Here is a 13,013-nt window from a genome sequence, read left to right on the forward strand (position 1 = left end):
TCTTAAATGTGATGCCTAAATCTATTCCTTTTATTCCATGGTTCTCATTTAAGACTGTCATTATTTCGTAAACTACAATCTTGGCTTCCTGCTGTGTTCAGTATTCACTTTCTAACCCCTCTCCCACATTTAGAGTTATATTTCTAAAGATTTCTTTTCATATCACTCTTTATATTTAAAAAACCCTGAACTACGCCCTCCTTGATTAGAGGATAGTCTAAAACTCCTTAGCATGTCATTCAAAAGCCATTATTTGGATAACCTCATATCCAGCCATTGTTTTCTCCTCTTTTCCCCCCATAACTTTTTGCTTGCCTGGCCTGAGATCCACATAGTCTCTGCTCTAGTGTTAGTTCCCTGGGATGTGTGTTAGTCTGTTTGGGCTGCTACAACAAGATATCACAGATTGGGTAGTTTATAAACAACAGAAATTTATTTCTCATTGTTCTAGAGGCTGGAAGTTCAAGATCATGGTGCTGGCATGGTTGGGTGAGGGCCCTCTTCAGAGTCGCAGACTTGTCATTACATTTTCACATGACTGAAATGGTTAGGGTTCTCTCTGAAGCCTCTATAAGTCAGTAATCAAATTCATGAGACTTCACCCTCATGGCTTGAGGCCCCATCTCCTAATACCAGCTTTCGGGGCTTAAGTTTTTAATACATGAATTTTGTAGGGACATAAACATTCAGACCATAGCAGGATGTTAATAGAAATTATGGGGGATTAGAGGAGGTGCCAGTGCTTAAAAAGGTATGGCAAATAATCCATTAATGATAAGTTAAACAACATTCTTACCATGAAGTTTCTCAGAACTTTTATTGTGTCATTATTGTTATATATATTTAAGAGGAGGTTGTAGGATATAGTTCTGGCAAAATTATTTGATTAAATTCTGGTTATCATCCCTTGGAAGATATATGATTATACCACACTACATTTTCTGATTATTCACCTTATTTTCTGCCATTCCTTTTTCTAGATTCCCTTTTGTTTTGTTCCCTGGCCTGGAATGCTTTTGTCTTCTCCTTTATGACCAACTTGGATGACATTTTCCCAGAGAAATATTTCCTTTCACCTTTCTTTCTTCTCTCCTTTTCTGGATGGTAACATAGTCTCATTTCTTGAATAACCATTTCATTGAACATCTTCTAGTCTTCTGGGTCTCAGGCACTCCACCAAGTGTAGAGAAAGATAAAAAGATTGGTTGATTAGACTGGTTCCTGCTCATGTGGAAGGTATAGCATATTTGTGTCTTACCTCATTTTGTTAACACTACTGTTTTAAATCTTATCACATTTTGGCTTATATTATTGCTGTTAGTATGTTTTAATAAAAGATGCTATGGTCAAGGTTTAAGCAAACCACACAGGAGGTAGAAAGTCGAAATAATTCTCTCCATTCCTACCCCTCAAAGGTAACTATGGTTAATGGTTTTTTATACATCTTTCTAGAAATGTGTTATATATATACAAATGTATGTATGTATGTATATACTGTTGACTCTTGAACAATGTGGGGTTTAGGGACGCTGACTTCCTGTGCAGTCAAAAATCTGCATATAATTTTTGACTCCCCAGAAACTTACCTGCTGGTAGCCTGCTGTTTACGGAAGCCTTGCTGAACAATAGTTAACATACTTTTTATGTTATATGTATTATATACTATATTCTTAGAATAAAGCAAGAGAAAAAATGTTATTAAGAATATTACAAGGAAGAAAAAATACATTTACAGTACTGTATTTCCCCCCCCCCCCAAAATCCATGTGTAAGTGGACCTGCACAGTTCAAACCCATGTTGTTCATGGGTCAGTTGTGTATCTTTTTGTCTCATATAAATAGGGTCATATTTTCTTAGTTTTCTTGACAGTCCATTTAGACTGTTACTTATGGTCTAGATTATTATTCTGTTTATATTTGTGTTCTTATTACATAGTACTATGCCTGTAATCAGGAGTAGTTCAGTAAATGTTTGTTGGCTTTCTAAAATATGAAGGTATTGATCCTTCCAATTCTAATCTCCCTTGATTTTGTTAACTAAATTTTAATATTGAATATATAGTAATAATTTTCTGAATATGCTTCCTAACCAAAATGTAAATTATCAAATCCATTTATAGTCTTCAGCAACCTGGTCTTGCCAAAACTGTTTGTGATCTCAATAGTCATGTTTTTTTGTTTCTTGACTCTCCAGACCTCAACAGCTAAAGAGTTTAGCATCCCCAGGTTCTGGGACCATTTGAGGATTTAACTCCTGTCTGCTTTGACAACTCTTCTTTCTCCTCTAGTCTCTCTCTCCTTCCTCCTACTTCTGCCATTTCTGAGAGGATTATACAGGTGGCTACTTATGTGATTATTTCAAGATTTTAGTGAACCATCTAAACTGTTCTAAGAGTAGTGTGTACTCCATATAAAGTAAACTGTAATTTCCTTACTTTGAATGTCAGCTTTCAGTACCTTTGCCTCTTTAATCATTTGTTGTAATCAAATTGCTGTTATATTTTTGATCGTGGGAATTTTATGACTAAGAGTTTTCTTCAAAGTTAAGAAAGAATTGAATTCATACTCTTCTCCTCTCTTGTCTTCCAATTTAGCTGTTGACAGTGTCTTGAAGAGGATGACAATAATTGGTGTAATTTTATCCTTCCGATCGTTGGCACAAGAAGCACTTAGAGATGTAAGAAACCATTATAAGTACATATGCTATAGTTAAATAATCCCGTTTAACTTCCCAGAAATTAAAAGTTCTTAAAACTCCAGTTTTCATAGTTATATAAAATCAAGTATATAGAAATTAGAGTTATTTAAACTTATTTTTTATTTTGGCATTGAAATTGGGGTGGGGTGTAGCTCGCCTGGATATTGTACTACTTTTTCAACTTTACTCTTCACTGCAGCATTTTCTATTTTGGCTATATTCAGTTTGGCCTTCTAAGTACTAGTCTTAGTACTTTAGAAAATTGTGAAAATAGAAAAGGTAAAATAATTTTTATGAAAACTAGAAGTAATTGAATGGTAATGTTTAAACTTAGGGTTCACTATTTAAAAATAACTACATTTTTATTTGTTGTCCTGCCTAGGTATTATCTTACCACATTCCTTTTCTTGTAAGTTCAATTGAAGATTTCAAGGATCATATTCCAAGGGAAACTGACATGAAGGTAATAAAACTTTTTTTTGGATTTTACAGTTTCTAAAATGAAATATTTGAGTTAACATATGAAATAAAATTTAATAAATTCTAAACTACTGTAAAGTTTCTGTTTAGAGTGATCAGTTGGCATGCTTGCCTTTGAAAATACATCTTTGAGAGCACCAAAATGCTACATAGGCATTTTGAAAGGTCATCTTCCTTGATAACCTATAGCAATGTAAAATGGGTTGGTATCGATCATTCTTACATTGATAGCTGTTCATACCTGGTCATAAGCAGAATTGGAAAGACAAGCCAGGGAAATAAGAGTTGTTTTGTTTTAAGTAAAGTAAAATTCAATCAGTTTTTTAAATTGATGTTAAAAAGTCTTGTAAAAGAATGTCAATATAGGGTATAATGTAAAAAAACTTTAATACCCTGTTTTCAGAAATGTAAGATAGAACATTAGTAGGCATATGTGAGTTTACAATTTTTGTTTTGAAAATTTTTTGATCATGAAATCCAACTCACTTATCTAACCCCAGCTATAATTAACTGGTGGTTACACATCCAGTAAGTGACCTCTTATGTATGTTTTCTAAGCCTCCATGTGTCTTGGAAAGATTATTTGCTATTTCACATGTTTTGAAATGCACTGTCTGAAAAAAGTTATGTCTAAACTCTTTTGTACGACACTCAAGCTTTTTCTCAGATTGATGCTACTCACTTTCTGAGGCTTATCTTCCATGGCTTGTTCCGTCCTTCTCCCATGCTCTTCTCTTTCTTACTCTACCCTTTTCTTCATATGTATCTCATGAGGTAACTAGTTCTTCCCATGTGCATTCTCATATCTGTCTGTTTCATCCTCTCATTTATTGTACCTGAAAATCCTGCCCTTTTCTATTTTCTGCTTTTTGAAGTCCTGCTTATCTTTTAAGGTCTGATTCAATTGCCGTATTCTAAGAAACATTCCTTGATCCCCAGGCAATTAAGTATTTTTTTTTCCTTATTATTATCAGAAAACTTTTTGTTTATCCATTGGGGGGTTAAATGTGGTCTGCCTTGTATTATAATTGTGTTTTTTCTCTTAAATTTATGCTAGATTGTAAACATTTTGAAGGCCTTGTTTTCTTTATTTCTGTGTCTCCCACAGTGCTTTGCATAGTGTAAACATTTGGGATTAATGATTGTCCTGTGATTTTATGATTGAAAACCGTGTGTGGTTAGTGCAAAACTGTTAAATGGAAACACTGTAGAAAAAAGAGTTAAGAGAACATTAAAGAAGAATCATTCCTTGAAAATACACTGGTGTGTGGATTATGAGAATATTCTGAGCAACCATCCAGTTGTTTCAGCACCCGACTTAATTATGTTTAGTTTTTGGCAAACTTTCAACAGAACTTAATATTTTTTTAATATTTTTTAAAAACTCAAACATGTATTTTTAAAATTAATTTATTTTTAATTGAAGTATAGTTGTCATACAATATTATACTAGTTTCAGGTGTACAACATAGTGACTCAACATTTATACACATTATGAAATGCTCACCATGATAAGTATAGCTACCATCTGTCACCATACAAAGTTCCTAGAATGTTGTACTACATAAGACAATGTACTACTTAAAATGTTTTTAACTATGCTGTACTTTTCATTCATGTGACTTATTTTATATCTGGAAGTTTGTACCTCTTAATTCCCTTCACCTGTTTGCCCATTCCCCCTCTGCTCTGGCAACCACCAGTTCTCCAAATATATATTTTTTAATAGCTTTCTTGAGATATAATTCAGTTATCTTGAAATGTACTCATTTGAAGTATACAATTCACTGGATCTAAGTGTAGTCACAGAGTTGTGCAGCTATCACCCCACCCAATTTTAGAATATTGTCATCATCCCAGTTGGAAGCCTTGTGCCCATTAGCGGTTATTCTGGAATTCTTCTCAGTCCCCAGCCCTAGGCAACCACTAATCTACCTTCTGTCTCTTTTTACCTATTCTCTTTCTTTCTTGCTTTTTTCTTTTTTTTTTTTAGGGTGTATTTATTCGTTTAAGAGAAGGTGGGCATGCACGAACGTGTAGGGGGAGGGGCAGAGGGAGCGCATCCTCAAGCAGATTCCCTGCTGAGCATGGAGCCCTGCATGGGGCTCAATCCCACAACCCAGTAGATCACGACCTGAGCTGAAACCAAGACTCAGGCACCCAACACAGCGAGCTATATGGGCTCCCCAAGTTTGCCTATTCTTGACATTTAGTATGAATCATACAATATGTAGGCTTTTGGTACTGGCTTCTTTTACTTAGCATAATGTTTTCAAGGTTTATTCGTGTTGTAGCATGTATCAGTACTTCATTTTTTATTGCTGAATAGTATTCCATTACATGGATATACCACATTTTATTTATCCTTTCATCAGTTGATGGACATCTAGGTTTTCACTTTTTGGCTATTATAAATAACGTTATGGTGGATATCCATATAGAACTTTTTGTGTGGACATATGCTTTCCTTTCTCTTCAGTATATGCCAGGAGTCGAATTGCTGGGTCATATGGAAACTCTATGTTTAACCTTTTGAGAAACTGCCAGATTGTTTTTGAAGTAGTTATACCATTTTGCATTCCCAGCAGCAATGAATGAAGGTTTCAGTTTTTCCATATCCTGTCGATATTTGTTGTTGTCTTCTTAATTATAGCCATGCTAGTATGTATGAAATGGTATCTCACTGTTTTGTTATACATTTTCCTGAAATGAATGCTGAATACCTTTTCATGTGCTTATTGACTATTTGTGTATCTTCTTTGGAAAAATTTCTATTCATATCCTCTGCTCATTTTTTTGCTTGGATTGTTTGCCTTTTAAATTTTGAGTTGTAAGTGTTCATTATATATTCTGGATACAAGTCCATTAACAGATACGTAATTTGCAAATCTCTCTAATTTTGTGGGTGGTTTTTTCATTTTCGTAATAATGTCCTCTGTGGCACAAAAATTTTTAGTTTTGATGAAGTCCAGTTTGTGGACTATTATTTTTTCTTTGGTTGCCTCTCCTTTTGGTGCCCTATCTAAGAAACCATTGCCTTACCCAAGTCATAAAGATTTATACCTACATTTCCTTCTAAGAATTTTATAATTTTAGCTCTTAATGTTTAGGTTTATGATCCATTTTGAGTTAATTTTTGTGTGTGGAGTAATGGGTCACTTAAAGATGTTTTTCCTCTTTTTTTTAAAGATTGAGTGCATGCATGGGCAGAGGAAGGGGCAAAGGGAGAGGGAGAGAATCTCAAGCAGACTTGGTGCTGACTGTGAGGCTTGATCTCACGACCCTGAGATCATGACCTGAGCCAAAATCAAGAGTAGGACACTTAACCGACTGAGCCACCTAGGTGCCCCACCCCCAAAAAATGTTTTTCTAGGACTTAAACCATGGCAGTTACCATTTATTTTAAGATACAGTTTTACTTCATATTTTGTACTGAGTTTTTTTTGGTAGCAATATCAGAGATAACCAGCTACATAGGTGGTTTTTAACTGAAGTATTGAGCAGTCAGAATATCATAAATACTTGAACTCTAAATGTGATACCAGGAAGAATTATTTTAGTCATTAGAAATTCCATTATCAGGCTTTAAAACTGTATTCCTTAAAAATCTATTATGGGGCACCTGGATGGCTCAGTCAGTAGGGCATGCAACTCTTGATATCTGGATGGTGAGTTCAAGGCCCATGTTTGGGCATAGAGCTTGCTTTAAAAAAAAGTCTATTATAAGTAACTTACCATATTTATAGCTATGATATGATGAGTCATTGAACAACCACATTTTTCATTAAATAAGTATGAATGTGAATATAAGTTCAGCAATTTTGATTCACTTTTGTTCATTTATTCATCTCTTTTGGTTTGATATTTTATATCCATGCTACCAAGAAAAATACCGTTAGCATGATTTTATTGGCGTTTGCCACAGAGAATATACTAATTTTCTTTGGCCTAACAGTAGGAAGTTCTAACAAGCAGCACATCATGAAGTAATAACTCAATTTATCATTGTAGGCTAGTTGTGTTGTGGTTCCTGTTTCAGCCAAGTTTTGAAATTCTCTAGTGTTCTTATAGGTAGATTCTAATTTAAACAGTATATCTTTTCTTACTAGAGTGAGATTTCTTAGAAATTTGCTAAAATATTTCTTACTCTGTAATTCTTATATATTCTATCAGGTTGCAATGAATGTGTATGAGTTATCATCAGCTGCTGGATTACCTTGTGAGATTGATCCTGCCTTGGTGGTAGCTCTCTCCTCACAAAAATCAGGTAAAATGCATTAGTAAATATATATTAGTCTTAGTTAAAATTACCAGGGCAACACAGATACAGGTGTGGTACTTATTTATTCAAATGCCTACTTAATGTCAAACTTGCTTTTTTTTTTTTTTTTTTTTTTTTGTAGTTGGAATAGAGCAATGCAAAGAGGACAAAAGTCCCTGTCTTCTGGAGCTTATGTTATAGTGTAGTCCTCAGATAGACAGTATTTAAGCCATAGGACTAGATGGAATTTCTAAGGTTAGTTAACAAAGATGCAGAAGAAAGAGGATCAGGGTCTGAGCCTTAGGACACTTTCAACTTTAAGAACTCAGAGAGAAGAAGAGGAACTACCAAAAAAGAAATGAGAAAGAAGGATGGATGAAGGAGAAGAAAAACTAGGAAAGAGGAGCTTCCAGCAAAGTGGAGAGGGAATGATCAACTTTGTAGAATTAATGGGTATTGCTACTAAGAGCAGTGGCAGTGGAATTTTTGGAGCAAAAGGCTGAGTAACGGGGGTTAAGAGAGAATAGGATAAAAAGAATTGGAAATAATAAATATAAAACAACGCAAAGAGTTTTACTGTAAAGAGGAACAAAGAAATGAAATTACAGTAGCTAGAGGCAGGAATAAAATCAAGAGAAAGATTTTTTTCAGGTGAGAGAGTCACAGAATTTGTATACTGATGGATATGGTCCAGTAGGTAGCAAAATTGGTATTTAGAAAAGGGTGTCCTATTTTTACTGGACTAGAGCTATTTATCGTAGAGTCAGTGCATCATTGTGTCATATTAAACATTTAAAAGATTTTAAAACCAGCTCTTTGAAATACCCAGAATGCTCTAGATATTTCTAGATTTGTCTATAAAGTAAATAACATTTTATCTCTTTCTGATACTAAAATGACCATCCCTGTCCCCTTGTACCCTAGCATGTTTGCCTGGGTTCATCAGTTGTGGGTTTTTTTTGTTTTGTTTTGTTTTGTTTTTTAACATTGCCTTTTGCTTCATCATTCATGCAATATGTTCATTATAGTCACATGGGTAATTGCCACTATTACTCCTTTGGCTGCAGCTATATTTTTTTCATAGCCAAATTTTTAAAACATATTTTGGCTTTTATGTTCAGTTCTTACATATATGTGGTGGGGTGAATAGAATAACTAGAATTTCCCAGGTACCAGATTCAAGTGCCTAGGTAACCTACAATTTTAGTACACATTATAATAAATATTTTAGAAAGGATTATGTCTTAAAAGACTTAGGACAGTGCTAGTTATTTTCATTTATGACTGGTTCCTTCTGTCTTCTAAAATGGAGAGGTTGGAAATCTAGTCCACTTTCCATATTTATATCTTTTAAATACTAATAGTAAACTTCAAATCACATTTATATCTGTTTTAGAAAAAAATGTAAGAATTTTTTTTTTTGGCTGATTTTACAGAGTAATTTATGAGGTAATAAATTTTCTAAACTAGTATACAGAATATTCTTATAAAATAATAATTTATCATCAGTTTTTAGTTAGGACATTTTAGGATTCCACTTATCCTAATATTTTTTTTTTTGCCCTATAATCTTACAATTGAAAAAGATTTTTTTGCCTTACTGTTTTTTTAGAGGTCCTTGAAATATGCTTGGGTAGTTGATAATAGCCAATAAAAATGTATGTTACTTCTATATCACTTGTAACAAAGTTGTGATTAGTTCTGTAGAAGCTCAGATATACTTTATATAAAAATTGAAATTTACATTTTCTGGTTTACATTGGTAACTCTTAACTAATCTTGAAGAAATACCTTAGTTTTATTTTTAATTTTCTCCCTTAGAAAACATAAGTCCGGAAGAAGAATATAAAATTGCCTGCCTCCTTATGGTCTTTGTGGCAGTTTCTTTGCCAACATTGGCTAGTAACGTGATGTCTCAGTATAGCCCTGCTATAGAAGGTAATGGCTTAAAATTGCTTTTGCAATGAAAGTCATGAGTTTTGATAAAATAGATACTTTTCAAGTAATTAATGTTCATTTATAATAGAACATGGGTTAACTTACTAGCCACTTACTAGCTTTATAACCTTGAATAGTTGATTTTTCTTTTTCAAAGCACCGGTTTCCTGATACGTGAAACGTGTACGTGTGAGCTTTTGGGTGCCTGAATGTGTGTGGCAGGGGATGGTGAAGGAGTGTCCAACTTTTAAGATTATTTTAAATATTGAATGACAAAATGTTTGTAAAGCAGCTAAGAACTTCTTTTTTAATAGAGACAGTATAAAATTGATGTATGATTTCTCTTAGGGATTTTTTTGAAAATTTGCCTGTTTAATACAGACGTCATCATTTGTTGCTTTTTTGCTATTATATTTTTAAAAGCACTAGTCCTCATAAAAATGAAAGGAGAGCAAGGCAGGCAGTCTTTCAACTCTTAATATAAATGTCACTATGTAGATTTTGAAGTGATTAAAGACTTGCTATTTATGTATTACTTGAATTTGGGATCATGCAGAAACCACAAACCCTATTTACACTTTCTCAGGGCACTGCAACAACATACATTGCTTGGCCAAGGCCATCAACCAGATTGCTGCAGCTTTGTTTACAATTCACAAAGGAAGCATTGAAGACCGTCTTAAAGAATTTCTGGCGGTACGTATAATCAAATAGCAAAACTCATGATGTTTTATAAGGAAAATTAAAATGATAACTATCAGATTTAACAGAACCAATTCTCCTTTTTTTTTTTTTTTTCCTCTGGAAGGAGGACCAGGTAAAGGCAGGCATTAAAATCAAGGAGCTGGTTAGAATTTTTTCCCTTAGAAATCTCTCATTTCTAGGGCTCTGCAAGATGATCTTTTTTCCTAAGCTCATATTTGGACTGCCTGGAATTTTGCCCATTATCTTATTATATAGGCAATGAATGACTGAAATGTTGAAGCATACTGAAAATAAGTAACTCGTGAACATTTCATTAAAACTTTCTTAAAATGTCTATATTCTTTTAAGCTTGCATCATCCAGTCTACTGAAAATTGGCCAGGAGACAGATAAAACAACAACAAGAAATAGAGAATCTGTTTATTTACTGCTAGATATGGTAAGTCTCATTTTATTTTTTATTAACAAGAAAGAAGTTCCAGTTATTCCTGATAGTCTTTTCTTGGCATTTAGTGATTAAATAACAATTAGAGCTGAAGTACTTTTTTGATCCCTTCTGTTCAGTCCACTCAAGCCATACACTTTCTAAACATCGCTGGAAAGACTAACATTACTTGCATCTTACCATATGGTAATCATATCAGAAAACAACAAAATAAAAGATTAGCATTTCCTATAGGATATTCTTTTATGAATAGTTTTTCAAACAGCTGGGAAGCACTTAAACCTTCTGTTTTTCTAGTGTGTCAGTTTCAACTCTTCCAGTTTTCTGAATTTTCTACATTTTGACTCTCTTCCACCCATCTAATAATAATTTCCTATGATTCTCTGTGCCTAGTCAGCTCTTTTCTCTTCACTATCTGAACCAGCTATGCTTGTTTCTACACTGTGGCTCTTCCCTCACTTAGAGTAATTTCCTTTTCCTGCAGAGATCTGTATCTATCCTATGATTCGGCATACCCCATAGCTAAAATCTTTTTCTAGATAGACTTTCCTGATTATTCTGGCCCACATTAATCTTTCATCCCTTTTGAACTCCTTTGGCTTTCCACTTAATTACAGTTGGTCTTATGCTTGATTTGGCTTTTTGGCTTAGTCTTGGGAACCCAGTTAAAACTTGATGTTATGGACCATATTTTAAATATGTTTATATTCTCTTATATGTCTAGTATACAGTTGAGGGCAAATGAAAGTGCTCAATCTGTTCCTATGATGAATAGACTTAATTGAAAAGTGGTGATTGTAAACATTTTGATAGCAAAACACTGGTACATTTATATTTCAGGTTTTAAAGTAAAAGGAAAATAATTTCCTAACTATTTCTAATAAGAACACTACAGAAATTATGATTTAGTGGCTGTGAGTTAATGTTCCCATTATAAATAACTTCAATTCTGTGATGCATTTTTGCTACTTTTCAGATAGTACAGGAATCCCCATTCCTGACAATGGATCTTTTGGAATCTTGTTTTCCGTATGTCTTGCTGAGAAATGCATACCATGCTGTCTACAAGCAAAGTGTTACATCTTCTGCATAAAATATCTACTTATTGAAGACAAGCACGCATTTTTGTTGCTCTGGTTTTACCTGTAAACTGTGGAACTATTTTACCTTAAGGCCTGAAAAACAGTTTTGTGGCTTATAAATTTCTTTCATACGGTTGGTTGTGTTTTCTGATCATTGCTTTCATTTAATATGGTTGTGCTACAGTATACTTGGTTGACTTAGGTTTCATGTTCACTGAATTCACTAAAATTATTCCTATAATTTTAGAATATCATTGTTTGAAAAGCATACATTATCTCTATGTTTTTGATATTTGAAAATGAAAAAAAAACCTTTGCTTGTTTATTTCTGAAAAAGAATTGTATTTAGTGATTATTTTAGATAGTGATATTATAGCATTCATCTATGTGTAAATTATTTCATATAGGGAAGAGTTCTGATCTGTACCTATGGTTCTTATTGAAAACAAAACTGGATGTGCATTTCTGTGATGTTATGAATACATTTCTACTTTATTTTGAAACATTTGCCAAACTAAATACTGTAACACTGTATAACATTAAAAATGTTAAAGGACTGCTTAGCATTAGAAGCAGACTATGTCCAGAAATTCTAAAACAGCAGCATATGTTGTTGCTTGTATAAAGCCTGGTGATAATTTTTAGACTAACTTTCACGGTGCCCTACTGGCATTAGCACTACCATTGTACCCTGCTGTATAATAAACAATCTTAGACATTTATCAATTGTTGATACAAATGTTAGTCCCTAACCACTTTTTATATGTTTTAAATTTTTGAAATTCAAGTGTACCTGCCATAACATAAAATAAACACTAGACGGTATCACATTTTGAATTCTTTACTTAATTTTGGATCTCTAGAAATTTACTCAATAATACGAAAATTTTAGTTTCAATTTCATTTAAAATAAGCTTTAGTTTAGGAATGTTTAGGTGTAGCATTTGATACCAGGTCATCTGTCACAAAATTTGATTAAATATTTTGAAAAACATTCCACTGGAAGAAAATTTTAAATAAAATTGAAAAATAAATTACCTAACATTTTTTTAAGAATTAAGAACTAAAAGGAAACTCACGTTCCATCAGCTTGTAGTTGTATATGTGACCAAATGGACAGAAGTACTTGAAAGAATGGGAATAAAACGAATGATTATAGAACTAGTAAAATGTTGCTGAGAACTACATCAGTCAGTAATGAATGGAAAAGACTATTGCTTAGTGGTTGGCATGGAGGGCAGAGCAGCCCATTTTGTTTAAAAACTAACCAGATGTTTTGCTTTCTGATGGGCATTATAAAGACTATTTCTCAACAGCTTTCTATCTGGATATCAAATAGAGCTTTTGCTCATAGCTTCTTAAGTATATACTAGTAAAATGTTAAGAGAAAGAAAGCTACTATGAG

At 33.4% G+C, this 13,013-nt stretch overlaps 1 protein-coding gene across 1 annotated transcript in view; it reads left to right on the top strand.

Moving 5' to 3' along the window:
- Nucleotides 1–12,433, top strand: part of NCKAP1 (NCK associated protein 1) — a 99,612-nt gene extending 87,179 nt beyond the window's left edge. The window contains exons 25-31 of the mRNA XM_040643154.1: nt 2,595–2,677; nt 3,081–3,161; nt 7,352–7,445; nt 9,261–9,377; nt 9,964–10,073; nt 10,431–10,520; nt 11,503–12,433. Coding sequence (XP_040499088.1) covers nt 2,595–2,677; nt 3,081–3,161; nt 7,352–7,445; nt 9,261–9,377; nt 9,964–10,073; nt 10,431–10,520; nt 11,503–11,619 — 692 coding nt within the window. The 3' untranslated portion in view covers nt 11,620–12,433. The remainder of the gene's footprint in view (nt 1–2,594; nt 2,678–3,080; nt 3,162–7,351; nt 7,446–9,260; nt 9,378–9,963; nt 10,074–10,430; nt 10,521–11,502) is intronic.
- Nucleotides 12,434–13,013: the final 580 nt, after the last annotated feature.

The sequence above is a fragment of the Ursus maritimus genome, unplaced genomic scaffold (genome assembly GCF_017311325.1).
Source record: "Ursus maritimus isolate PB19 unplaced genomic scaffold, ASM1731132v1 scaffold_1, whole genome shotgun sequence".
NCBI classification, from domain to species: domain Eukaryota; kingdom Metazoa; phylum Chordata; class Mammalia; order Carnivora; family Ursidae; genus Ursus; species Ursus maritimus.